This window comes from Oryzias melastigma, linkage group LG21 (genome assembly GCF_002922805.2).
Source record: "Oryzias melastigma strain HK-1 linkage group LG21, ASM292280v2, whole genome shotgun sequence".
Taxonomy (NCBI): Eukaryota; Metazoa; Chordata; class Actinopteri; order Beloniformes; family Adrianichthyidae; genus Oryzias; species Oryzias melastigma.
Window position 1 is genome coordinate 21,021,646 of NC_050532.1, and position 27,844 is coordinate 21,049,489.

A 27,844-nucleotide genomic window follows, 5' to 3' on the forward strand; every position below is an offset into this window, starting at 1 on the left:
TTTATTTTTACATCAGTGATTCACTACTTTCTAGAATGAGTTATAAAATACACATTTCCTTCATTGATTTCTGATCAGCATCACATCTAACTACGAGAAATGTGGACCCTGTATCCCACAATGCATTGTTTTGTAGTCATCAAGGCACCTTGCAGTCAGCGCAGTACCTATTTTCTGGGTGAGCTCGCCTAGGTAGGCGCCTTGCACCCGCCCCTTTTGTTGCGATACTTTCGTGACGGTGCATATATCCCATATATTCTGTATCCCTCCGCGACCAGGGTTAGCCCCTTCAAAAAAGGATTTCGGACACCCCTACCTCTTCACATACCCCTACAAATGGAGGGGTAGGGAGAAGCTGTAGGGGTACAATTCAGATGCGAACCAAGCCTCACATGGTACAGAACACCTTAAAAAAGAGATTTTTAAAGAAAGAGGCTTTAAAAGAGTTCTCTGGAAAAAAAAGAAAAGAATAAAAATAATACAAAAACAATCATATTTGTTTTAGAAGATAAGTAGAAAAGCTCCCAGAGCAACATTTACCTGCAAATGTTTCTGGGAACTTGTTTACCTATTTCCCCAGAACTTTTTTTTTTTTTTTTAGAACGAATCGGCGAGATGAACTGTAACCGGAACGCTTCCACCATCTTCACTCTTCTCATTACATTTCTGATATATTTTCTGTTGCAACGCGATTATTTGCTGCAGTGCGCCGCCTTCATTTCCGAACATCAATTTCAAATCTCGCACAAACAAAGATGATCACACCTCACCCCGACACTGTTCTTGGAATGAAAAATCTCCTTTTTCATCTCGGTGTGTTGGAGCTGCACCCACACAGCCGTCACGCTGCTTCTGCAGCGAGAACACAGCTTCGCTTTGGAAATTGCAAGATAAGCTCCAGGGTTTCACGGATGCACCCAGGTATCCTCGCACCAGTAAAAGAGTTTTATAGGGCTGCCCAAGGCCAGTGGGTTCTCTGAGGGTGCTGAGCCGTTATGTGGGGCCCCTGAACCTGGAGATGGTAGTTAGATCTACATTATCCTCACCGTCAGCAGCACACAATCGCTGGCAGCCTAAGGCCACAGCAGAGTGGAGGAGCTGCAGAAGAGTCTAAATCAAGCTTTGAACTGCTGCAGTGATAGACTGTAAGGGGGTGTACGCTTTGAGTCACTCTGTGCATGTTTAACTGTGCTTTTCTGTGTGTAGCAATTAGGGCCGTCACGATTAGTCGACTAATCGACTAATAAAATAGTCAACGACTAATTTAATAGTCGATTAGTCGTTACGTAATATTATATTGAGTCAGAGTGCAGTAAAGCTGAAAGTTATACTGGCATTTTTCTAGATTTTTGGACTCTTGGCGTTTAATAAGATTTTTTAAGGCTATTTTGAATTTTAGCTAATATTTCAGCAGCATGCTAGCTGTTTTGGCTAATTTAGGATTTTTGGTTTTTTTTAGGCTATTTTGGATTTTAGCTAATATTTCAGCTGCATGCTAGATATTGTGGCTAATTTAGGTTTATTTTGTTTGTTAGACTATTTTGTAGTTTAGCTAATATTTCAATTACGTGCTAGTTGTTTTGGCTAACTTAAGGATTTTTTATACTGTTTTGGAATTTAGCTAATATTTCAGCCACATGCTAGTTGTTTTGGCTAACTTAGGCCTTTTTTATTTTTAGGCTCATATGGCATTCAATTAATGTTTAGCTTCAGTTTTCTCCTTCTTTCACTTTCGGCTTATCCCTTTCGGGGTCGCCACAGCGAAGCAGCACCCACTGTTTCGCGTCAGTGGTTTGGCAGAGTTTTTATGCCGGATGCCCTTCCTGATGCAACCCTGTACTTGAGGGGCACAGGGACCCAGTTAGGCAGCAGCGTCAAGGGTCTTGCCTAAGGACCCAATCTGGATGGAGATCAGTGGACAACCCTGGGAATCGAACCCAGGGCTCCTGTGTGCCAGCCCTTCACCTAGCCCACTGAGCCACCCAGCCGTTTAGCTTCAGTGTTTTCAGTTATCAATTTCAGCACCTTCAGCTATCAACACTAGCATCTTAGCTGCACAATTCTGCTTCAATTATCTGCGATAATGCTTGTGTGAATATATCTAGTTTGTTGTTAATTAAAAGCTAATGATGATTAGGATGTGTGCTTTACATCCAGTTTGCACATGACCCGATTAGTCGATTAATCGGAAAAAATAATCGACTATTAAAATAATCGTTTGTGGCAGCACTAATAGCAATGTGTGGTCGAGATGTTTGATTTGTGACTTTGAGCTCACGCACGCCGAGGAAGTGTTCTGGATGTTCTCTTTGATTAGGAAAACTGTGGTGGACGTCACGCTCAAAAATGGCGCATTAGTCTGGGAGAAGATGAAAGTGCTCGAAACGATTTCTATGTAGTGACCCAGTCGATGGAAACCATTCGCCACCCCGAGAGACCTTCAAGTGGAGCGGCGTCCCCGCTGATCTAATCCAAACACGGAGCCCACGACGCGCCGCGGTCTGTACGCCACTTACGGCGAATTACAGCCAGAAAGTCGGGGTGGAATTCGTGTCCTGCTCCACGGTGTTAAAGGTCTAATCAGTTGTTCATGGCTTGAAGAGCATAATTGTATCTGTGTGTGCCTTTGCCGTGATGAGCCGCCATGCTGGAAGCCATTAGAAAACACAAGCGGGAAGAAATGGAGCGTTTCCCCACTGAGATGGCTCTCAGATGTGCGCTCGGGTCCTGCGCTCATGTGTCTACCTCCAAATGAAACACTTGGGTCTTTAGGATCTCTGCAGCAGACCCCCGTGGGGCTTTGATGTGAGTCTCGTCTTCATTTGGGGTTCAACCTTACAATAATCAGTGTATGTTTAAAAATAAAAACAGGTTTTTTAGACTTTTATGGCAGCAGCACGTCATCCAGTCCACTTTGTTTGGAAAGACTATCAAGTAAAACATCAAAATGAAGTGTCGACTTTGATTTAAAATCATAGACATTTGTGTTCTTTGTTATGACAAAGATAAAAGTCTTGATTATTAAACATCACAGACCTTTTAAAGTGGACATCAAAAAGGAGTTTTTAACTTCAAGATATTTACTTTAAGGTGAACCAAAGAAGCATAAATTGTGTTAAAGACCCTCTTTGATCATCTTTTGATCTATTTTCAAAGTATAATTATTCTGTTCTCTCATTTTCTAGTAGGGATGGGCCAGTATCATTTTTTTCAGGACGATACTGATATTTTCTGTGACCGATAGGCGATATTTGCTGATACCGATATTTAAGCGTCTAGAACAGAGGTCTGCAACCTTTGGTGCCATTTGGTTCACTTTTTTACAGATCTAAACCGAGCAAGAGCCGCAAAGTCACTCTTTTAAGGAATACACTATCTGTTTTTGAAGCCAGTTATATGTAAAAAAAAATATGTTTAAAATAATTATAAATATTGAATTAATGTAATTTTCTTTGTATAACAATTTTCACTTATTTAACTTTTGACCAGTTCCCTTCACAATAAAATACACCCTGTGTCAAATAAGCTTCTCCTGCTGTAGCCGATTTACTCGAAATAAAAATAAAAGAAAGTCAAATCAAAAATTGCATTTTCATTACAGAGAGTTCTCTGTTTTGCAGCCTTTCACAACCCACAGATTCAGCAAAAATGGCGAGCGTTATTAGAGCCATCCAGCCATACAGATGTCAGCTCAGACGAAGAATACGAAGACGTTCATGGATCTATTTATGCTTTTTCTCCAATCCTGATTCACAATGATCTGAATAAAAATTACGCAGAGATGGAATTTTAAGCTCAGTTTATGTCGTCCATCATCAGAAAAATGCCACGAGAACATGCTAAATTGTTGGAGTGGGTCTTTAATCATAAATGTTTTCATTTTAACTACCAGATAGTACAGCTGGAAGTCAAGGCCAAACTTCTCAAGAGTTTTTTTATGTTTTAAAAATCAGTTTTCATTGAAAAATCAGTTTAACTTGTTCATAAAAAGGTGAAGCATTAATAAAAGCAAACAGAAAATCAGTTTTGTGTTTTTACATAAACACAAGAAATTGATTTTAAGGAAAAATATGCCAATCAATATGATATTGTGTACAGAAGTGTATTTTTTTTTATAACCCTAAAAAAACTCTGAAACCTCCCTCTGTTGTTTCCTGTTGTTTAGTCCGTCTTTGTTCTTCATCACTGAAGTGTGCAGAACTCGCAGGACTCCTGAAGCCTAGCAGGACGTTCCAAGTGGGAGCTTATTGTTCCAGAACGTTCTAAACCCAAACAGTTCTGAAGGTTTTTTCCAGCTTTGTTCCAGCATTAATAGAAGTTTTTCTCATCAAACTGAAGACTTGATGAATTCAAGTATAACTGTTTCTAGAAACAGACTGTGCAGCTTTGAGTAAAGAATTTAGGAATTATAAAGACAGAAATATTTTTAGACTGACTTTTTTAATTGTCAGACGTGGACTCGGCAGGATGTGCAGTGTTTTCTACAGCCGTTGTAACGGGAGTGTTTCACGAGTATTATATGACCTTAGAGTCGCCGCTGGCTTGATACAGACTAGAGTAAATTCAGCATTCCTGATTTTGCCTGATCAGCAGTTACCTCATGTTTTTGGCGTGTTTTCCTGCAAATAATTGTTGGACTGCGCCTGACCCAAAAGTTATGTTTGGAAGAGGACCCCAGAGCAAGAATACATCCTTTGTCTCGCTTTAGTAAAGGTGGACTCAAAATGTTTGTGCAGCTCAGTGACCTCCAGCTATTTGTATGCACGACTGTCGATAGAGGGGCAAAAAACACTTTGTTTGCACGTTTTTTTTAAAGGTTTTATTTTTTGCAATTACCTCATCATGAATCATGAGTGGAGATAGAAGCCGATCTAACGCTCTGCATGCTAAACGCCGCCTTGATGATGTTGTTTACCATCGTGTGGCGCGGCAGCCTTGAGCCTGCAGCGATGCCTTCTTGAAATATAAAGCAGCGGTGGGTCATTGGATGGTGATAGAGGTCTAACATAATGGTCTGAAGTGTTTGGTGATTTATTAAGAACAGTGGGACATGTTCAGTCCTCTCCTGTATTTCCAAACTTGCTTTTCCAATCTCCATCTCATTATCACTGTGCCTGACGCTCAATCAACAACTCACTGCGTCTCCGCTGCCATAAATCTGCTTGGGAGTCTGACTTGGCAGAGTGTTTGGCTCAGTCCAGCACTTAATAAATCTCTAATTTATTTCACATGGCCACGTCGACTTTGTCTGAAAGGCCGACTGGGAAGTTCAGCGGTGCTTCCTGTTCATGTGTGCTTGTTTGTTCTGGTGAATTTCATACCTTTAAAAGACAGAGAGAAATGATGCGCACTGTGTCCCACATACCGCAACAGCAACTGTGTGGATCACTGCTGAGAAGTGCTAAAACAATGAAACATCCGCCAGGAAATATCACGACCTGAAAGATGGTGTCGTTGACCCGCAGCGCGTATCAGAGTCCTCTGTGATGAAGTCACGTCTCGTTTCTGATCTATATCTGTCTGATTGGGACGGTGTCGTTCGTCTTTCCAGCCTCTCCTTCATCCATAAAAAAGCAGCTTCGCTGTTCCGTGAAGAGGTGGGATGAACTCCTGCTGTACTTTTAGGAGTCCCTCTGAAGCCGAGGAAGGAGCTGGTGTTCCTGGAGCAGCCGTCGGGTCAGCTGGAGATCCACTGGTCGTCTAAGTTCAACATCTCGGTGGAGCCCGTCCTCTACGTGGTGCAGCGGCGCTGGAACTACGGCATCCACCCGAGCGAGGATGACGCCACAGAGTGGCAGACGGTCGCGCAGGTACAAGCACACAAACACCTCAGAAAAGGTCAAATCTCCTTAACCCTCCAGTGTTGACGTGCTTTGAATTTATGGTGCCATATCGGAGCCAAAAGTTTTGAAAACCAAAATACAAGGTGAAACTGAAAGCTGAAAAATTGGTGTCGAAACTCAAAATAAATAAACAAAAACTGAATTTAATAAAGTAAATGATGATTTCTGAAGGTCGATTATAACTTTGATTTTTCTTTTTAAGTTTCACAACTCAAATCTTGTTTTTGATTGTAATTATACAATTTTCCATTGTCAGTGAACAGGCAGAGCCAGAAGCTCGCATCCCTCTCTTTGCAATTGGTCCTTGATCTAAGCCCCGCCCCCACGTGGCAAAAAGGGGCCAGAGGTCAAAACTGGAGATTTCTTATTTGTATGAAGCTGAAAACAGCCTCCCCTACTTATTGATTGTTTTATCATTATAACAAGATCCACTATCTTGTTAAAACGAGATAATGAAGAATATTCTGTAGCATCCTCCTTTCCCACGTTGAGATGCAGAGACTTTATCTGTTTAATTCTCTTTTTTTTGTGGTCAACAAAACAACAGAGGTAAATGCTTCACAAAAGGGATTTTTTTGTTAATTTTTGAATGATTATTGGATCTACACTCTTCAAATGTCTTAATTCCGTTTTATGCACCAGCCCCCTCCCTTAATTTCCCTAAATGACAGAACCCAGGGCCAAAAAGTGTCTGGTGCGTTCACTGAGCTCTGGACATTAACGGACCCAAACAGCCCAACTCAGAGCTGTATAATATACTTTTGTCATTGTTCTACAATCCGCAGCAAAACACAGCAATTTATCAGAGAATATGTCGAACTGATCCATTTATAATTTATTGATTTAATTGTGACAATTTTTTTTTTTTTCTGAAAAACTGCTTTGTTTTGCTGTGGACTGTATAAAAGTTCAACGTAGTGCACTGAGTTTGGCTGTCTGGCTGTTTGAGTCCGCTAATGTCCAGAGTTCATTGAACGCACCATGGAGAGGATCTCGTTGGTTCTGCGTCTGTTAATCAACATGTTTGTTCAGAGGTTTTAGGGAAATAAATTGATGGGGGGCTGATGCATGAGACAGGATTAATAGATAAAAAGTAGACTATAAGTACCTTTTTGGGAGTATTTTCTTCTGCTGTTTTTGTTTAGTTACAGAATAAAGAGACATTACCCTTGTGCTAGCCGAGTCATGTTTACATTAAATGACAATGCAGTGAACTTTTTTCCTAAGGATTTTTTTTTTATCTTCACTGGTGTCCATGGCAGACATAAGATCCTGTCCACCTTTGTTATGCGAGTGATCACACATCAATATAAGGGTGGGGTCATCTGGACCCTATAAGATAGCACAAGGGTTAAAACGGGTAAAGTCTCTGCGTCTCAGTACGAGAAAGGCAGAGAGGGACACTAGAGTATATTTCTCTTTTTCTCATTATCACAAGAAAATGAAATTCATTTTCTTTCTCGATAATGAGATCTACTATCTCATTATCACGAGAAAATGAAATTCGTTTTCTATCTCGATAATGAGATCTACTATCTCGTTATCACAAGAAAATGAAATTTGTTTTCTATCTCGATAATGAGATCTACTATCACGTTATCACAAGAAAATGAAATTTGTTTTCTATCTCGATAATGAGATCTTCTATCTCATTATCACAAGAAAACAAAAAAAATAGGTGGATGAGCTGTTTTTATCTTCCATAGAATGTGTCCATGTGTTTTTCAGCAACTGTTTTTGAATTTCAACACCAGTTTTTTTTTTGCTTTTAGTTTCAAGTTGTTGCATTTTGAATTTCAAAACTTTTGGCCACAATTTGGCACCATATAAATTACTGCAACTATGTACACAATTAACAATTCAGTTGAAGAAGAAGAAGAAAAAAAAGTAGTTCGTAGAATTGCTTTTTCTTTTATTTTTGAGTCAACTGATGCAGCTATATTGCGAAAATGGAAAAGCATTTCTGTTAATGCATTTTAATTTTTACATTTGATATTTCTAGTTGGATTTTGGTACAGATTTACCAGAAAACTTTTTGAAAATGAAATGTCAAATGCTGTATCATTTTTAATTATGTCACTTGTATGAGCGGCATTGAAGAAGAAAAAGAAAAATCTGTTTGGAGAATACTCTTTTTCATTTCATCAAAGAGACAAATAATGCAGCTAGTATTGACTTATTTTGAATAATGAGTCCCAAACGCTTCCGTACAAAGCTGCTTTTCTTTGCTTCAGAATCTGCTAGAATTCCATTAGTTGCGTCAACGGTTGAAGAGTTACAGTAGTGCCGAGTGGAGTGAAAGGGTTAAAGGATTGTGACCACATCGTGATTCCATGTGTCAGATTCACTTTGTGTGACAAATTGTAGCCTTAAAAGTTGCCGCATAAGGCAGCTGGGAGATGTGAAGCTGTTGCACGTGGTTGCATTCCGCGCGGCCGCAGCGTCTTTGAAATCTCAGCACAGAGAAACACACAGATGACTGATGTGGTCGCATCACACGGGGCTCTGACCCCGCACGAACCCTGACCCCTGTGGTTTGCTCCACCGCCAACCTCCCCCCAACCCCATCTGTCCCTCAGACCGCGGAGGAGCGCATCCAACTGGCCGACATCAGAGCCAGCAGATGGTACCAGTTCAGAGTGGCGGCAGTCAACGTGCACGGGACCCGGGGCTTCACGGCGCCCAGCAAGCACTTCCGCTCCTCCAGAGGTCTGTCCTGCATGTTCACTTCGGTTCTGTCCTCCGAGCGTATTTCTGTTTCAGTCCTCGTCAACATGAAGCAGAAGCATATTGATCATGACCGAAACGGAACTGTTGAGGCCAAACTGGCGTTAAGCAAACTTGACTTACGGCGTCCGCACGGCTTCGCTGTGTTTAGGCACGGCAGTAATTTTTTGTCATAAAACCAGTAAATTCTTTCACTCACATCATTAACCTGAACTGTAAATAAGAGTCTCACTCCGCAGTTTCCACCCTTTTACGCAGTCGGCCAAGTAACTTTCACGTTGATTCAAAGCAGACTGGGAATGGGGGGGTTAGCATGCGCGGAACGTTTCTGTTCTGCTTTGGAACAAACTCTTTCAGAGAAACAATGTCTTCTCTTTAAGGTTTTTATATTTAAAATGCAGGTATTAAATTAAATATATAAGTTTTTCAATGTTATTCTGCTCTGAAACTACAGAAAAAACCTTTTCTTAGTGGTAATACGCAGTATTTTGTGATATTTTTGACTTTTTTGGGTTTGATGCCACAATATTTTCATGGACTGTCCAGTATGAGACTGAAGTGGGCATCTTTATTTTATTTTTAGGATAAAATTGATCAGAATGACAAAACCCAGAGTTTTGTGATCCATTAAAACCCTAAAATGTGACAAACTGAACAGAAAAGATTGACAAGGTCAGCAGCCAATCAGGATGCAGAACACACACACAGAAAAATCAGCATGAAAAAAATGGTAATTGACCACTGTGCATGCAAAGTATAGACTCATAATCTGAAAAACCTGCAGAGATAAGAAAAAATAGGTTCAGGTTTGAGAAACATAATAGTCAAAACCCCAACAGGCTCCATGAATGTCTTAAGTTTGGGAGGAAAAGATAATTTATACACAGGAATAATCCTAATATCAAAAATGTTTTATTTCTTTGATTAAAAGAGTTTTCTACTTTATATTTTTTTAATAGTCATAGTAAGTTGTCAAATTAAAGATTTTTTCCTTTTTCCTGACTATTTCGTATGAACGAATAATTTAATTTAATAGAATATTAGTGAACAGTCCTCACACTGTTTCCTGACATGTTTGTCGTCCACCACACACGAACACTTCCTGACAAAATTCCTGCCACTGCTCCAAAATGGCGAACCCTCTGCACGGTGGACCGAGCTGTCAGCCCTCCGTCACTTTTTTTCCGCTCCCCAGAGCTTTGCGGACGGCTGTCAGGCACAGCCAGACACCAGGTGGGAGGAAAACTCTGCTGCGGGGATGGAAACCAATCTCCAATCAGGCCAATCAGGACCCCAACGCTGATAGATTGATGAGAGCTGTCAGGGGTTTGATGAACCCCAGGCAGTTCTGCCGTGCCATTGCTATTTATGTAGTTCCACCTATCATCTGAATGCAATTTTGCACTACCATACTTTGTTAGAGCAATTTGTACGAATTTAACGGCTGTTCAGCTGACATCAGCCGGTACGGATGCCTGGCGTGTCCGTCACTTTTTTTTTAAGGATTAAAGATGTTTCAGCTGGTAAATAATTTTTTCATGTAAAGAGTGCGACTCTTGGGTCCTTCCCTGTACCGGATGGGTGTCAGCAGGCCGTGTCGCAGCACATATGGACAGGTTCAGAACCGGCTTTGTTCTGGACGCCACGCACCGGTTAGAGAGTGTGCAGCCAAAGCGAGCAGCATGTGTTTGTTAACCCCTGACACATGCTCGCGCCGCCGCTGAACGCTGTCGCAGACGTGACACGACACCTGTCATAACATCGCCTGGCAGGTTGTCAGTGGAGGGCTAATGACTTTACACTGCCCCCCCCCACCACCACCTGTAGTGCTGTGAAAGGTGTCCTGGTCGTTCTATCTAACCTCTTCCTCCTCCTTAAACGTTTGAAGATCATTTCATTTCTTTCTTTTTTATTTCTAGATCCAGCTGCTCCTCCCAGCGCCGCCAATCTGCACGTCGCCAACATGAGCTTGGCGGACGACGGCCTGGTGACGGCGCGTCTGAACTGGACGCTGCCACACGAGCCCGACATTCCCATCCACCACTACAAAGTGTTCTGGAGCTGGACCGTGCCCACCAAGTCCATGGTGCCGTCCAAGAAGAAGCAAAGGAAGACCATCAACGGGGTAATCCTCTCCTTCCTCCTAAAAAGCTCCACTGTACTTTCACCTGGTCCTGCAGAGCGACCTTCACGCTTTTTTCTGCTGGTTTGGGTCCATGCGGTCAGTTAAAAATGGACACAAGGCTCTTGAGACAGATTGCAAAATGGATCCATTTCCTATTGACTCCCATGTTAAAGGTCTGAATTTAAACAAAATAAGTGCAGCTGAAAAAGTTGCATTACCTGTTCTAGTGTGAATGCTTTTAGCTGAATGTGGTCACTGAAGTTTATCTGTATAGTATAATAATGAATTTATGACCCTTTTTTTGATAATATGAATTATGTCTTTTTTAGCAAAAATATATAAAGAACATAGCATCTCTCAATTTTTTTTTTTTTTTTTTTTTACTTCTTTTCAAAATAAAAGCCCTCTGTGCCAAGCAGGGTCATCTCAGTGCAGCTCTGGGCTTCTATTAACCAATTTTCTGCAGCGTAAGATAATAAGTGCTTTGACCTCATAAACTTTTTACCAAAGTTTTGCTTTGCATATAAAATCTGTTCATTCTGGAGGTAGTGTTGATCAAACAAGACGTCTTCAGGTCAACATGGATGTAAAAACCTACATAGTTTATCATCTTTGTGCACCTCAGCCATCAATTTATAAATTTAACTAATCTAAATTTAATAAATTAAGTAATCTTACTTTAAAAATTGCAATTTTATTTTTATTGTATTTATTTTTTTGTTCTTTTTCTCCCTCTTTGTCTTCAGTAGTCTTACACTGCTAGGTTTTGTTATTTTAGTTTGGGGGTTGGTAGTCTTAGTTTGCGAGCTTTATTTATTTGTTTTCTGTGGGTAGTTTTGGTTTGGCAGCTCTGCTGACTCCAACAGTCGACATGGTTGGGTAGTTTTATGTTTGGCCGAGGAGCCAGCATGAAGAGATGGGGGGGTCACATGTGGGTCACATGTGGGTCACATGCAGACTCCTGTCTTAGGCCAAGTTGTATCATTTCTGCCAGTTATGTCAGGCACCATCTTGTCTGGAGCCAGGTCCCTTTTGGTGATTGCTCGAAATGTTTGACTACTTTTGTGTCACCCGCTTTCGAGTGGTAGGGGTGAGGCCTTCCAACAAGCTCACTCCTGATTGGCAAGAGAGGTTGCTATGGAAACGAGGACTCAGACTGGCTCATACTTACAATTTCAAAGTCACTTGAAGTCAGCCATTTTCTATTAATGTCATCACACTCCAGCTCCCATATACAGTCAATGAGAAGAAAAGGAGGTAAATCTGAAGGACCGGGACTTTCATCGCCCCTTTTCTTCCTTTGCATCTTCTTGAATACTTTTGCAGCACGCAAAGAGAAAAAAAAAAGACAATCAAGGAAAAGGACCTCCATTCATTTGTGTGCTAGCTATCAGTCACACACATTGATGCAATGTATTCTTTGTTGTTTTAAGCTCTTATGGTGATGAAAGAGCCTTTAAACACAGTGGATGTTTGAAGGGAAAAGCATTAAGTATGATGAATAGCCCTGCCTGAAGTGATAAATCACGACGGCAACATCTGTGTTTCTAAATATCTCAATCTGGATTCTTTTTCAGGAGGTGTTTTGAAGCTTTTATTCCTGATTGACTGAGTACCTTTCAAAAGTCCTGCATGGGTTCATTGTTTTACTTCTCAGTTGCGCTTATTTTTTACAGGAACTGTGAGTTTCTCTCACTGTAGCTCCAGCTCCTAACCTTTCTCTTCTACTTTAATGAATGCTGCATTCAACCTGAGGGGATGAGAACACATCCAGGGCGAAGGCATAAATATTTTTAAGAGATTTTGCTGATTTCTGTCATTAAGACCCTGGAACTGTTTTGCCTCCTGGAATACTAGCAACTATTTGTTCCAGCAATAAACAAACCATTTCATGGGATGTCGGAGACGAAGGCCTGTGTTTTGATTACAGCAAAGAGCTCGCAAAGATTGCAAGTCCTTACTTGGACAAAATAAACTACAGTCCTGTAAACGTGTAAGGGTTCGGTTTAAGAATGACACAATCGGACAGATTTTGGAGACATTTGGGAGGGAAAAAAAAAAAAAAAACCCACATGCTTGGAATCTGCAGATGTGCATATTAAAAAAGCATCAGTTCACATTTTGAAAATTTCTTCCTGAATGATTCAGGAAAGAGGAGCAAATGAGAAACTTCTGCTTCACTGAGGCAAAACTAAAGCGTTTGTGATTCTGACACAAAGCTGGGTAGTTTTCAGTATTTAACCGAGTGGACAAATCGTTTGATCGCTCCAAGATTTGGTGATCCGAAGCTCTTAGACAACCAAAAAATGAAAGTTTTCATGTGTGTCTTGGCTCTGATTGAGGATGGATCGGCGTTGGGCGGCGAACGCTGCCAGGTGAATTCAATGGCGTTTACAGATCAACCTCAATCGGATAGATCTGATCTCTCTTACCATTTGACTATTGAGTGTATTTCATTGCGAACACAGATGTCATTTTAACTCTGAACTCCAATGATCTTTTGATCTTCAGTGATCTTTTAACTGTACGATTATATAAAAAAACATCATTTTTTGGACATAGTTTCTGCAGAGCAGCAGGAATTAATCAGAAAATTGCCTCCGAGTTGTGGACCGTTACTGTGGAGTAAGCCTGCCCTCATTTCCCATCATCCCTTTGTTTACATGCTCTCCTGCTAGCTTACAGCCTCTCATAGCCCCAACCTACCATTACAGGTATAGCAAAAATGGCGAGCAATGTTGGCGCGATCCAGCCATTCAGTTTTGAGCCAGATACGATGAAAACAAAGACGCGCATGGATCTATTTGAGTGGGGAGTTTTTAGCCCAACAACTGTAGTTACTTCTACAGACTTCTTCCAACTGCATTGTTTCGTCTGCTTCCAGTTCTTTCAGGACTCACAATTGTGTAAAGTTTAAAAAAAGAAGTAAAATAACTTATCACTCTGAGAGTCTCCAAAGCAGAGTAGCCAAGGTAGTTTGATAATCGAAAACTAAACATTTTGATAAATTTCAGTGTTTTAAGTGTGGCTCATGGTTCAAAAAATGCTGCTTTAATTTTAGAAATTTAGATTCATGAATTTCTGGCTATGGCTGCACGGTGGCGCAAGTGGTTAGCGCTCTTGCCTCACAGCGAGAAGGCCCCGGTTCGAATCCCGGCTGGGACCTTTCTGTGTGGAGTTTGCATGTTCTCCCCGTGCATGCGTGGGTTTTCACCGGGGACTCCGGCTTCCTCCCACCGTCCAAAGACATGCTTCGTAGGTTAATTGGTGACTCTAAATTGCCCCTAGGTGTGGATGTGAGAGTGGATGTGTGAGTGATTGCGGCCCTGCGACAGACTGGCGACCTGTCCAGGGTGTACCCCGCCTTCGCCCTTCAGTAGCCGGGATAGGCTCCGGCACCCCCGCGACCCCGAAAGGGAAGCAGCGGTCAAGAAGATGGATGGATGGATGGATGGAATTTCTGGCTAAGAAGCACCACAAACGTTTAAAATATATATTTTCTCCCATTGCCGACATTACACTACCTACCACTAGATTTGCTCCATCGAGATGATCCTATGTGGCACAGGAAGTCTTTTATTTTGAAAGGAAGTCTTGTGAATCTCTATTAAAAGTTATAAACTGTTTTATTTTTGGAAAAAAAAAATCTCTTAAAATTTGTTTTTTAATGCCAAAAATAATAGTTTGTTTGTATTTCTAATAAAACTAACAATAACATAAATACAAAGTCTTATTTTCTAAAGGATGTGTGGCTCCTACTGGGTTTCAAATAAAAACTCAAAAATCTTCCATTTTGAAACATATACTATATATATACATATTTTTTTGGGGGGGGTGGGGGTGCGTGCGATTAATAGAACTTAATTAATTAGTTAATATGTATTAACAACCTCAGACATCCTGGAAAGATTGTGGAAAATTCTTATTTTTGGGCTACCTGGTTTGACTTTAGCCTGGATTTATTACATTTTTTTTGTATTTTCATTCAGAAACATGCTGATTGGTTTGTTAAATTTTTTTATTCTTGTTGTTTTTATAAACTGGCACCTAAAACGTTCATTCTATGCTCTAAAAACAGTTCATTAAACATTTTTGGGGTTTTCATAGCAAAATAAATCCCATTTTTTCAGACGGAATTTTCTATTTTTGTGTGATTTTATGTCTAGTGTGTGAATATAACATGGAAAATGACAAAATGAAGGAAGTGTTGTGCTGATTAAAAGGATATTAAATAAACATGCAGGTAATCTTTCAAATTGAAAATACAGAGAACTCAAAAGTAGACAAAAACAGAGTTTTAGATCTTAGGTTGCAAAGGGTTCAAAATAAACGTTGCAAATGTACAATTTTGATATTGTGATTATTTGCAGATAATAAGTATAATAAGTGGCTGGTAAATACTGTAACTAAAAAAAAAAAGTTGATTGATCACGATTATTTTTTTCCATATTTGCAATTAATTAGTCCATTTTTTTAATCGATTCCCGGCCCTAAATTTTTTTCTATCAAAATTAAAGTATGTTTTTGTCCAGATTCCATGTTATTTTCTTCTAAATGAGGTCGATTCACAAAACATCTCGCATCTCCTCCTAGTCGGGCCCTTTCAAATTTTACGCTTGTGGCCCACAAGTCAAAGCGTTTGCCCCCCCCCCGACTTAGACGTACATTTCTAATGAACTGCTCCTGTTTTACAGGATCTACGTCCTTGAAAACAATTAATGTTTTTCGGATTTTAACTAAAAAAGATATCATTGTAATAAAAAGACGAGTGTAAACGCTTTTAAAACAGATCGGAGTTGGACTTCAATGCTCTGTCAAAACAATCACTTGAACATCATCCAGAATGATAAGTTCTTTCTTTGTTTCCATCTGGGAACACACTATCTTCGAGGAGAGATTCAGGCTAAGAGACGGATTGTCTAGACGGCGTGCACACACCTTTATCGAGCTTTTTTCTGAATTAGCTTCTGAAATGTGGAGCAGATGTGGCACAAAAGAGATAAAGGTGGCAGACACCGGACCCTGTTGACACATGTAGTTCTGGTTTCCACTTTGGCACCTCGGGGCTTTGAAAGCAGCCTGCTGACGGAGGAATGTCAAAACACTGGCAGCCCAGAAGACGAGCTCATCAGGTTCACGCTGACGGTGGAATGCTGGAAGTATGGCGAGGAAGCCCTGGGAGGTTTTGATAACACGGCTCTCTCCAAAGACCCTCAAGGCTATCTCTGCGCCGCGATCCCCTCCGCGGCGCTGCATGTGTTCCCAATAATCCGGGCTTTCCCACAGGCTGGGCTGTCTGGTCAGTGGCGGGTGCAGGCGCGGGGCCTTTTGAAGGGAGTCTCCAGTGACAGTGTGGTAACAAACAGATGCCAACATCCCGAGTGTTTTGTGTTGACAGGCCCAGAGCTGGCTGGATCTGGAGGGCCTGCAGCAGAACGGCAGCTACAGCGTGGAGCTGCAGGCCATCACGTACTGGGGGCAGGTGCGCCTGAAGAGCCCCAAAGCCTCGCTCCACTTCACCACTAACCAGAATGATGAGTCAGGTAGGTAATGAGTGCCTGCTACAGATCTGATCACATGTGCTGATTTCAGTAAGCCCCTTTTTGGTGGAAATAGATGCGAGTCATCAAGGACTCGGAGCTGTGTTGTCCCAAGATGTGGAGGGACAAAGTCGGGGTCTTAGGTCTTCGGAGCGGAACATGGAGAACTAGAATGCTATGAAGTCGGAGTTGTTGGGCTTGAAGTGGGCAGTCACTAAAAAATCCAGTGATTGTTTGATAGGTAATAAATTCACGGTCCTGACAGATAACAACCCACTTAGTCCTTTAACCAGTGCCAACTCGGTGCTGTAGAGCAACGATGGGTGTCTGAGCCAGCTCGGTTTGATTTCCAGATTTCCTACCGGCCGGGTAGACGCAGTATGTGGGACAAAAGGAGGTTAATGCGGGTCCTCTCGTTGTATCCAACAATGGCCATGGCTCCACTACCAGCTTTCCCTCATTGGACGCTCACGCCTTTGTGAAGTTGCAGTTAGGTGATGACCTTATCTCTACCTTTAGAGGGTTTGGGGATCGGGGTGTGGGGCCCAGCTGCACAGAGAGACGTCAATTATTCCCCGGGCAGTGGAGCTGTTAAGGCAATGGAAGAGGATTGTAGAGGTGGATGGGGTGTTGTATCGGCGTTCTTGGGAACGGGAGGGGCAGATCAGACAGGCTGTTTTGAAGGATGAGATACTCACTCATACGCATACCTCAGCAGGACATCAGGGGTTACCACGAACCTTCAAGTTGGTCTGGGATGTACAGAGACGTGGAGGCTTTTTGCAAGAACTGTGAGCGCTGCGTTGTTTCAAAGAACCCTCACCCGCAGGTGGTCGCACCACAGGGGCATTTGCTGGCTTACAGGACGTTTGAGGTTGTTGCTATGGACTTCACAGTGTTGGAGCCATCATCAGATCGGCACGAGAACATCCTGATCATGACTGTGGCAGTACCAACCCATGATCAACGTGCTATAGCTGTTGTAAAGGCCCTGGTAAAGCCCTGGATTCAGCCCTATGGTGTTCCCTCTAGGATACACTCTGACCAGGGAAGGTGCTTTGAAGCAAATGTGGTACAAGGTCTGTGTAACGTGTACGGAATAAGAAAAAGTCGAACCACCCCGTACCATGCCCAAGGAAACGGGCAGTGTGAGCGTTTCAACAGGACCTTACCTGACCTGTTGCGCACTCGGTGGGTTGATTATCTTCCTGAGTTGTTGTATGTCTACAATACCACCTAACATCAGAGCACAGGTTACTCACCATATTTCTTGATGTTTTGGAGGGCCCCACTCAGACCCTTTGATGTTTGGTTGGGTCAGGATAGGGAGGAGTTTGAGGGTGATGAGGATGCTTGGATGGTGGAACACCAGGAGCGACTGCGTTGGGCCTATCAGCAGGCTAGAACCTGGATTGAGCAGCAGAGGCTCGTCGTGGCTATGCAGGCGGTGTGAGGCGCTGTAAGCTAGTGGGAAATTATGTAAACAGAGAACTCTCAGAAATGGGGAGGGGTAGACTGCAGCTGTTTTCCACTAATAACTTCATGGAAACACTTTTAGATCAAAGTATGATCAGGATGGAACTTCACTTCTACGTCAAATTTTTAACAAAACAACCACAAAAACATATTTAGAAGTTTTCTTGATTTTGTGCAGCCAATGTGAGTCATGCAGAACCACATGAAGATTTTCTTTTCTTCCCCTTTTGTTTGTTGGATTTTCATGAAAGCAGAATTTCCCCAAATTACTGCAAACTCGAGTAATTAACATCAGGACCATGAAGTTCCAGCACCTGCGTTCATCTGTAGATCCCGCACTTCCTTTAGCGCACGTGTCTCTAGAGGGGATTGATTAACACTCTTTAAAGTACTGCCATCCATTCAAAGCATTTCCATCTCACAGCTGCTGAAATTTTTCTCTTCTCATCCCAGCAAAATCGATGCTCAAGTCAAAGAAGGACGCCGCATCCCCCGTCGGTTCCACCCTGGCCAAACGCCCCTCCGGCGCCCTGGAAGTGGGCACGCCCTTCTACCAGGACGGTCAGCTGCAGGTCCGCGTCTACTGGAAGAAGCGAGGAGGTATGCGCCCTGATTTGAAGCTTTGTTTGAGTCGAATTAGCACCTCGTTACGCTCATCGATCAGCGTGACTCATGTTCCTCCCTTCCCTGAACAATGGCAGATTCCTCCCATGCATGCGGCGTCACATGGTTGCAATAAAGCTCCGCGGGCTGGGTAATGTGTGGTTGGGATCTGCACATGGGCGAGTGGAGAGAAGCCACCGTTTAGTAAAGAACAATAAACGCAGCTCAGCTGCGTTTGATAAGTCCTCACGTTAGCGTCCAAAGCGTGGGCTTATGTCGGGGAGCTATTGGAATGCCCGTCCCAAACCCTTTTGCTGGGACCAATATGGAGACCTTGAAAGCCGTGCTCTCGGGGGGATCCTGTCAAGTCCCATTGGCTGGTCTTTGTCATATTACTCATATATGTCATCGCTCAGGCCAAACTCCACATCTTTGAGTCAAGAATGCAAACTGTGGCTGCAGGAGAGAGGCCTGCTGAGACACCGACTGCTGAATCACAGAGGCGGGGGGGTAGAGTTGAGCTGTTAGCAAGGTTGGCTTGGAGTCAGCGAGCTGAGTGATGCTGACGGGGATGAAGCACAGCTGGGGATTCACAGCCTTGCAGGAGAGTTAAGCCAGGCTTCTCTTCTGCTACTTTTTAGTGCTTGACTTTAATGTAAACATGCGTGGAGATGGCCTCGTAAGGTCGTCTGGTTTGTGTGACAGAGAAAAAAGGGGACAGGTTAAGAGAATCGCGATTAAACCCCCCTTTGTCTGCGTGATCCAGCGCAGGCCGGCCTCTGCGGTGTCTCCAGCAGACAAAAGAGCTCTGTACTGTACAGCAGCACAGATACTATATCTGCGTCTGTCTGGCTCTCAGACAATAGAAAACAGTTTGTCCGTGGCAGGTCTTTTGAAACTCCAGTAACGATTTATCGCATGCCTCTAACTTCCTACCTGTGTTTTTTTTATGCCCCACTTCATGTTTTACAAACTACTTTCTTTGCCTCTATCCGACCAAGCCTATCTTGTTTATTTATTTTTTTTTCCTGAATTTCCCAGTTTCCCTGTAATTCCTCTCTTCTGCATCCAAAAAAGCTCAAGGGCTTCAAGTGCCAGATCTGTCTAAGCCTTCAAAGGACCCCTTTTATCTCCCCACTACAACCGCGGCTCCCGCTGAGGGGCGAGCCGAGCACCCGCTCAATTATGAATCAGAAAGGGAGTTTCAAATGCAAGCAACACAGTCGAATCAATAATAAATCCTGTAACACGAGCTGTATAAACACAGCTGATGGCTTTATGAGGAGCTACTGTACAGTAATGAAGGAGGCGCGGTATGCCGCGGCGGCGAGAGAGGCAGTTCAGTTCGGGCCGCAAACAGACATCGGTTGATAAGCTAATCTTTCATTTGTCTCATCGTCAGCCTTAAAAATGGAACTCGTAATTGAAAATCTGTAATATGAATCGCAATTCACGAGATATTCATCAGTTAATCCTGTCGGATTAAAACCAGACTTCTGTTTTTGTGGGGGAAACGGTTTCCTCATACGATGTAATGACGTTATCAAGGAGAAAATGTGTTGAATGTATGTTTGTCAGCTGTAGTGGGATCTCTCGCTGCTCTCAGACGCTCAGCAGAGCCGCGCTGAAACCCGATCCCGCCTTCAAAGGAAGACAGGTGACGGGAAAGGAAGATGGCGCGGGATTTCCCCGAACCGCATGACCCGCCTCTGCGCTGGTCCCTGGTGGATTCACCAGGGTGAATCAGGGTTCCATAGATTCAGGCCGTTTTTATTTTTCCTTTCAGAACACTCACTTCTATCTGAAGATTTTTGTCAGTTGAAATTATTTCTACAATCGACTGTTTATTAGTTGGTAAAAGTATTATACTTGGTAGATCTTCACAAAGGATTCTAAATCCTCTGTATTTCTGTTGGTACTCATCCCAGGGAGTGTCCTCTTGTATATTCTGCAATCCTGAACTAGACATATTAATCTGTCAAATACCAGTTAGTTGTGGTGTTCCACAGGGTTCTACTCTTGGACCCACTCACTTTCCTCTTGAACCTTTTTCCCTGAAGTTAAATCATCAGGAAAAATAAAATTAATTTGTATTCATATTAAGTCTGTCCTGATCCTCGCACATGATTGAATCCTTTAGTTCAAGATTTGATCAAAATTGTGTTTTGCATCCCAATCAAGACCCATTTGTAGGGCTGGGTTGATAAAATCGAATAATTGATCTTAATCAATCTAAGCTTAATAGATCAACAATCGATCCATGAAAGTACAGATTGATCTAACGCATAATGCTAAAGTCCGCTAGCTTGATGCTAACGTCTAATGAAATTTCCCGGAGGATGGCTAATGCTAACACTTGGCCAACCTAAACATACATTGGTTAATAAATGAACATTTTTTTATAAACTCACAGGCATTGATTTGTTGTGTAATTACGTTTTGCTCATTCTTTCTTCTTCTGGAATAAGGCGTAATGCTATAGCGTGATTGCCACCTAGTGGCCAAACTGAAACTCCCTCCAGGAGAGGCAGAACAATTGTTGCAGCTTCTCCGTTTGAGAATCCATGTAACACTAACTGGTATTATCAATATTATCATTTCACTAGTAAATTTCACAGCATATGAACTATATAAGATTAATATAAATAACAACTTGAGTCCAATTTTTTGCTTCTCTTTTTAACTCGAGAACATTTTTTCTATAAAAAGTTACACCATCACTTTTGCCGGGTAATTTTTACTCGTTATAATATACTTAATAAAAAGTATTTGTCATAAAAAAAAGAAGAAAATATGACACATGTTGAATTAGAGTAGTCATTTTTATTTTAAATTATTGATTGCATTTGTGCTTTTAAAGTCTTCTTCAATCATTGTTTGATTTACTCTAAAAACGTTTCCAGTGGTCTTTTAATTTTGATTATGTTGTTTAAAATAAAAATTGTCAAGGACATAGTTTCTGCAGAGCGGCAGTAGTTCATTAGAAATTCACCTCTGAGTTGTGGCCGTGGAGTAGACCCGTCCCCAATTCCCATCATCCATCTGTTTACATTCTTTCCTCCCATCAAACCCCCAACCTAACATTTCTGGTGCAACAAAAATGGCGAGCAATATCAGAGCTGAATAGTTTTGAGCTTAGATGAGGAAATATAATATAATATATAGATGGATCTGTTTGTCTACAAGTCAATGTAGCTTACTACGTCACAAATCCACTCTTTTTCAGACGGCATTTTTTCTCCTGATTCACAATTTGAGTTAAGAAATACTCAGAAATACAATTATAAACTTTAAAAAGTCACATATACATGTTTAAAACACCATTTTTATTTTCAAGCACAAGCTGTTTTGCAATGAGACAAATCCTTTAATCATTTTTTCTAAGCAAACTAGAAAACTTTCATCCCTTTTAATCAGCTGTACTTAAATGATATGAGACATTAGCATTATAAGGACTCTTAAAATGTTGGAAAACCCTAATGAATACAGAGAAACCTCCTCTGAGGGTTTGTAATGTAATTGCTTTTATGTTTACATTTTGATCTGCGAACACAAACTTTGACTTAAATGAAATGATGAACGCTGAGCTGGTCCTGGTAATGGAGCATGTGTACCCGATGGAGGGGATGGAGGCCGCGCATACCGATGAGCCTCTCTTTGGCTTTGTTACAGATCCATCGGTGAGCCGGTACCACGTCCAGTGGGTGCCCGAGTACTGCAGCCACAACGAGACCCGAGGACCGGAGAAATCTGTCACACAGGTTGGTTTCAGACCCAAAAACCAAAGAAAACGGTCCACGAGAGCCGTGCAAATCACTGGATGCTGCCTTGAATGTTATGAGTCTGTAATTAGGACCAGGCATTTGGAGTGTTGGCCAATAAAAGACATTCACTTAAACAATGCTTCCCAGAACAGGGAGTTCATTCACCTCCAGTGGCCTCAGCCATGCTGCTGCCGGAGGCTTTGTTTTGGGATGCAGGAGAATCTGAGACTGGACGCCTGGAAGCCGGCGCATTCTTGAGAGGGAGAGTGTTGCTAGGAAGGATCTGTTTTCTATAGATCGCCGGGGAGGACGGGTGAAGCTGTATGAGCGCGGAGCCTCATGCACTTTTAATCAAAGCTGCTTCCTTTCAAAAGGAATACATGCCGTCCCCCGTGAGGCTGCCCGTTAATGTAGACACTCTTTAAGTCTTTACGCTTTTCTGGTGTCCTCAGACGAATGTTTGCTGTTGTTTAGATCCATGTATGATTAAAGCTGGAAACAGGAAGTTGAAGTAATTAACCCGTTTTACGGGTCGTTTTCTGCTTCTGTTTGAAATTCTTCCCTCACTTGTGTTTTTTAGAGGCTTTAATAACTGTTTAATGTGGGTCCTTTCCATGTGGGTGTTTATTTGAGGCATGTCCCCAATGCCTGACTGGGAATGTAATCATCCTAGGCATTCAATTATCTTTGAAGCTGCATGGAACCTGACCGGGCGGACTTATCAAAGTCATCAAAGCTGAGAAAAAAAGTTGTTTTTTAATTTATTTATTTTTTTCTTAGGAAAACTACATCAACCTCCCAGGTCTGCTGTTCTCCTGCAAGTACAAAGTCACCGTTCAGCTGCTGAAGTCCAAGAGACGCTCCAAGGACGAGAGCACCACCTTCCTCACCCCGTCGTGCGCCACCATCCGGAGCAAAACCCACAAGCACATCCCGTGCCCGGGAGAGGGAGGTGAGCAATCCCGCTGTCGGACGCACCAAGGGCGTTTTGAAATTGATCCACATGGTGCAGACGCAGTAATTAGACACCTCGTGGTGGATGGTTATGAGCATTTGACTGAAAATGTTTCCTTTAGTTTGAAGAAATGACGAGAAGAAAGGCTGTTTAGTTTGACTGTATATGAGAACTGGACAAAGTGGCCCTCCCCCGTGGCGGTCAAAACAGGAAGTAACGCCTGGCTCCAAGAAGCCAATATTGTTATTCGTCAGAACAACCATTCTTGCTCTACTACCTTTTTTTTTCTACTTCAAATTATGTAGATTATGAACTGACCAATCAGACGCCTCAATTAAAGTATGTGGTTCGAAATCTTTGATAGCCAACTTTCAAGTGGTGTGAACGCCCAACAAGCTCACTCCTGATTGGCCAGAGTGGTTGCCATAGAAGCGATGACTCACTCCATACTGACGTCTTCAACATGGCGGCTTCCGTATCACAAAAAATGCCAACTAAATTGTCTTTATTTAGTTGGAACCGGGAATTTGCAATTTTCCAAGCGTGACGTCACTCTCACTCGGTCCAGCTCTTATGTTTTAGGCACGTCCAAAGTCTGGCCCACAGGTTCCTGTCATGAAATCAAAATATGTCATATCACTTTTTCACATTTCTTATTCACCACTTCCTGATGAGACATCTATGACGAAAACGGTGCAAAACTCAGATGTATTTGGTTTATGAGAAGAAATGAAAAGCGTAAGGCATAAAATTCTCATTAAATAGTTAATTTAAATTTAATTTTATTAAAATAGTCATTATTAGAACCTCAACATATCTAACCCAGTTTGCAAAAAGTTTGGACACCCCTGTCTTATACAGCCAATGGTTTAGTCCAAACTAGAGTTCCCGTCTGCTCATCCTCCTCTTAGTTTGGGCAGGTTGGTGTTGGTTTGCTTGTAAATGGATATTCCAGTAATGGATATTCTGATATTTCAGACAAATTTCCCATGAATGTATGTTAGGATCTCCTCTTTTAGAAAAGCACGTTTGTCATGAGAAAAATCTAAAATGGCGTCCATTTTTGACTAAACAAAAATATTCAATGTCTGTCTAAACAATCGTCTATCCATAAACAAAACACAGTATTTTAACTTGAAAGACACCAACAGGACACTATTATGTGTATATTATAAATAGGGTTGTGCATGTTGATGCATTAATGCACGCGATTAAAAAATTATGATTAACGCGTTAATATTAATTAATGCAAATTAATCGCACCACTCGGAGCAGCATTCTCTCTTTTCTCCTAAGCGTGTCTTAAAACACTTTTTTGACTATTTGATCCATGATGTTGTGACGTCCTGTAAATATTATTTTGTGATTATAAGATAATAAGTGGTCGGCAAATACTGTAATAAAAAAAATGAATCGCAATTATCTGCGATTAATTTTTCTGCAGGTATGCGATTAATTAGTTAATTTTTTTTGTAATTAACTCCTGGTCCTAATTATAATTATATATACATTTCAATTCCATTAAATATATTATAAATGCATCATTAATTCAATAACTGACTCCATTATTGAGCATTTCAAGTAAAAAAAAAAAAAAAATGAAATAAAGTCAAAACAAAGAAATAAAATAGATAAGCTGGAAAGTGTTTGAATAAAATACATAAAACACAGTACGGCTGTATATGAACCAGAGTGAGGTTTATGCTGTAACTATTTACTCACTGAGTTTTATTTATATTTGTGCCACTCAGTGCATCAATCAAGTCCCTTTTACAACATTAGAACTCGTCACACTGACCTATCCAGTTCTACTCATGTCCTACGGTTCCTGTTTTGACAGAACCTGATGATTTCCTTCTCCTTGCAGCGGTGGGGCACCCCAAAGTTCTGGCCAAACCGGAGAACCTGACGGCCTCCTTCTCCATCAAAGAAGGGAACATCACGGGCTCCTTCCTGTGGGGCATGTCCAGGGTTTCTCCTCACCAGAGGATCACCGGCTTCCAGGTCACCTGGGCGGAAATCAACACGGAAAGCCGGCAGAACAGCCTTCCCAACAGCATCATCTCCCAGTCCCAGATCCTGCCTCCAGTAAGTCATTTTCAAAAACAATACTTTTTGTTCTCCGATGCAGCACGCTGTTCTATGCAGCTGTAATGTTATACGGATCCATCAAAGAGGGAGTTTTGTCCTCCACTTCTGTCAGAAGTGACAGCAGCGTTCCGATAACATCTCTGCATGCATTTCCTGATAAGTGCTGCTGTGTACAGACGTAGATCTGAGGAAGTGTTCTGTCCAACTGGAGGGTTTCCTCCCCGACTCCTTCATCTGCCCGTCTTCCTTCTCTTTCATCCTCTGAAAGAGGTTTCCAACAGCAGCTCTTTGACGTAATCTTCTTCATCAACTAGTTCTGCCTGTCTTCACCTCCCAGCCTGCTGAGCTCGTCTATAAATAAACCCACCCAGCACACCTTTTATCAAGCTGGCAGCTGTTTTTTTAATGCATTAGCACTGCTGTCATATGTAAAAGCTGCTGCATGTCATCTGGTTATGTTTGCAGGACCATAATCTGCTGGTGGTATCGAACCTGCGGCCGTCCACCTTCTACAGGCTGGAGGTGCAGGTCATCACGACTGGAGGAGAAGGTCCCGCCACCGTCAAGACCTTCCAAACGCCAAACATATTACCCGTCACTCAACATCGTGAGTTAAATACTTTAAAGTTTTCTATGCTCTGATCTAAAGTTAATAAAGTTATTTTTTTAAATAAAAGTAAACACTGCACCCACTTAAATCTTCATCCAAATAAATAAAATCTTCCTCTGATTTTAGAAGAAGAAACACTGGATTGTCAGTTTCTAAACACATGTTTATATGCATGAACTCGCTGTACGGTTCACTGATCAAGCGCGGTAGACCCAGATTTCTGTAAGAAACGCAGACTTTGATTAGCTAACAGCAGGTGGTGTGCAAACTGAAAAAAACAGAGTCAGAGCTGCATATTTTAGGAGACACTTCTCATATATATGTTCTCTTACTTGTCATCAGACATGACTTAAGAATGTGCATATGCAAACGCGCTTCTGCGGGACGACGTGCTTGAAGTCAAACAGCATCCTTAAATAAGTTAAACTAGGATTCACGTTTTGCTTTGGGTTTGCCCCAAAAACAGCTGGAATTTTTGTGCCCACTTTGCATTGCTGTGTAATTCTATCACCAACCACTAGGTGGTGGTATAGCTTCTGTTGCTGTATATGGAGCTGTTGTAGCGTTCTAAAGAAACCGATCCTGATTGTTGTACTTTGTAATCACAATACTCTGTTTTTCTGCTAATTTAATATTTAACTTTCACGTTTTAACATCTAAATTGTTAGTAGATTGACTTTTACACATACCGTATTTATCAAAGTATACTTTTGTTTTTTTGCATAATTTGGCCGGGGGTTCGACTTGTTATTTATTTTATTATGATTCACCTTTCAAGATGAAATGTTAATAAGTTGACAGAGTATTAGGGCCATTTTACAACCATAAAAGTTTTTTTAATGTGACTTTAAAGTCGTAAATTTACAAGAAAAAAGTCGTAACTGTTAAATTGCGAGAATGAAGTTGTATATTATGACTTTAAAAGTCATAGGCTAAATTTACTACTTTTTTAATGTAATTTTATGTATTTTAAAGTGGTAAAATTATTACTTTAAAACATGTAAATTTACTAGAAAAAAGTTGTAACTGTTAAATTGCGAGAATAAAGTTGTATATTTATGACTTTAAAAGTTATGGGCTAAATTTAGGACTTTTTTATTTAATTTTATTTATTTTAAAGTCGTAAGATTATTACTTTAAAATATGTAAATTTACTAGAGAAAAGTAATACATTTAAGAGAAAAAAAAGTCATACATTTACAAAAATAAAGTCATAAATGACAGAAAAAACGCCAACGTTGTGTAGCCACGCTCGGAGATAAAAGTCCTGCAGCATTTTGTGGAGTTTTATTTCCAGATTGGTGTCAAAAACAAAGAAATTCAGAACTTTTTGGCAACTCAAAATCGAGTCGTTATTCGTGTAGCCGCTTCCTTAGATTTAGTGTCTGTAACTTAAAACTTCATATGTAAAATAAGGAGCTCAGAGACGCACGTTTGTGGGACCGTCACTTTATTCAGCCCATTTCATTCACACACCCAGAAGTCCGTTTGTCACCTTACATCATGTAAAGTACAAGAGGAAAGAAAAGTGTTAGAAACCTTCTCTAAAACAGTCGGATTACTTGTTCAAATCCTAGATGCTTTGACCAAAACGAGTTTAGTCGGTCTGCTGCTGCTGCAAATAATGTACGCTAAAGAAACAGGTTAAAAATTTCATTAATTTACATTTTTTCCCCATAAATTTACGAAAACAAAAACTCAAATGTTGTAATATACCTTTTTTTGTATCCATCGTAAAAATTGTGACTTAAATGTGATTTTCTTTTTTTTCTTCTTCATTATGCATTATCTTGAGTGCAGTGACTTACACTTTGGAGCGACTTATATTCTGAAAAATACGATATCTGCTGTTCATGCGTTTTAGAAAGCTAAACAATCGGATCAGCTACAGCAGAAAAAAGAAGAGTAGTAAAAGAACGCAGTCTGACAGTATGGACCAAACAGCAAACGACGATCCCCGCCCTTGTTGCTGCTGATTACCTGGATCAGGTGTGTTCAGTCAGTCAGAACATGAGATCCTCTGATCCAGCCTGATCCGGCAGCGAGATGGACGACGAGCGGGGCGGTAAATGTCAGAGAGCAGACAACACCATCAGGCTAACCAAGTGTT

At 41.4% G+C, this 27,844-nt stretch overlaps 1 protein-coding gene across 1 annotated transcript in view; it reads left to right on the forward strand.

Annotated features, from left to right (window-relative positions):
• The window catches only part of LOC112154891 (anosmin-1), a 69,700-nt gene that overhangs the window by 39,605 nt on the left and 2,251 nt on the right, over window positions 1–27,844 (forward strand). Inside the window, exons 5-13 of the mRNA XM_024286128.2 lie at window positions 5,626–5,810; window positions 8,423–8,552; window positions 10,490–10,695; window positions 16,094–16,238; window positions 18,165–18,311; window positions 21,987–22,075; window positions 22,859–23,030; window positions 24,901–25,121; window positions 25,590–25,731. Coding sequence (XP_024141896.1) covers window positions 5,626–5,810; window positions 8,423–8,552; window positions 10,490–10,695; window positions 16,094–16,238; window positions 18,165–18,311; window positions 21,987–22,075; window positions 22,859–23,030; window positions 24,901–25,121; window positions 25,590–25,731 — 1,437 coding nt within the window. The remainder of the gene's footprint in view (window positions 1–5,625; window positions 5,811–8,422; window positions 8,553–10,489; window positions 10,696–16,093; window positions 16,239–18,164; window positions 18,312–21,986; window positions 22,076–22,858; window positions 23,031–24,900; window positions 25,122–25,589; window positions 25,732–27,844) is intronic.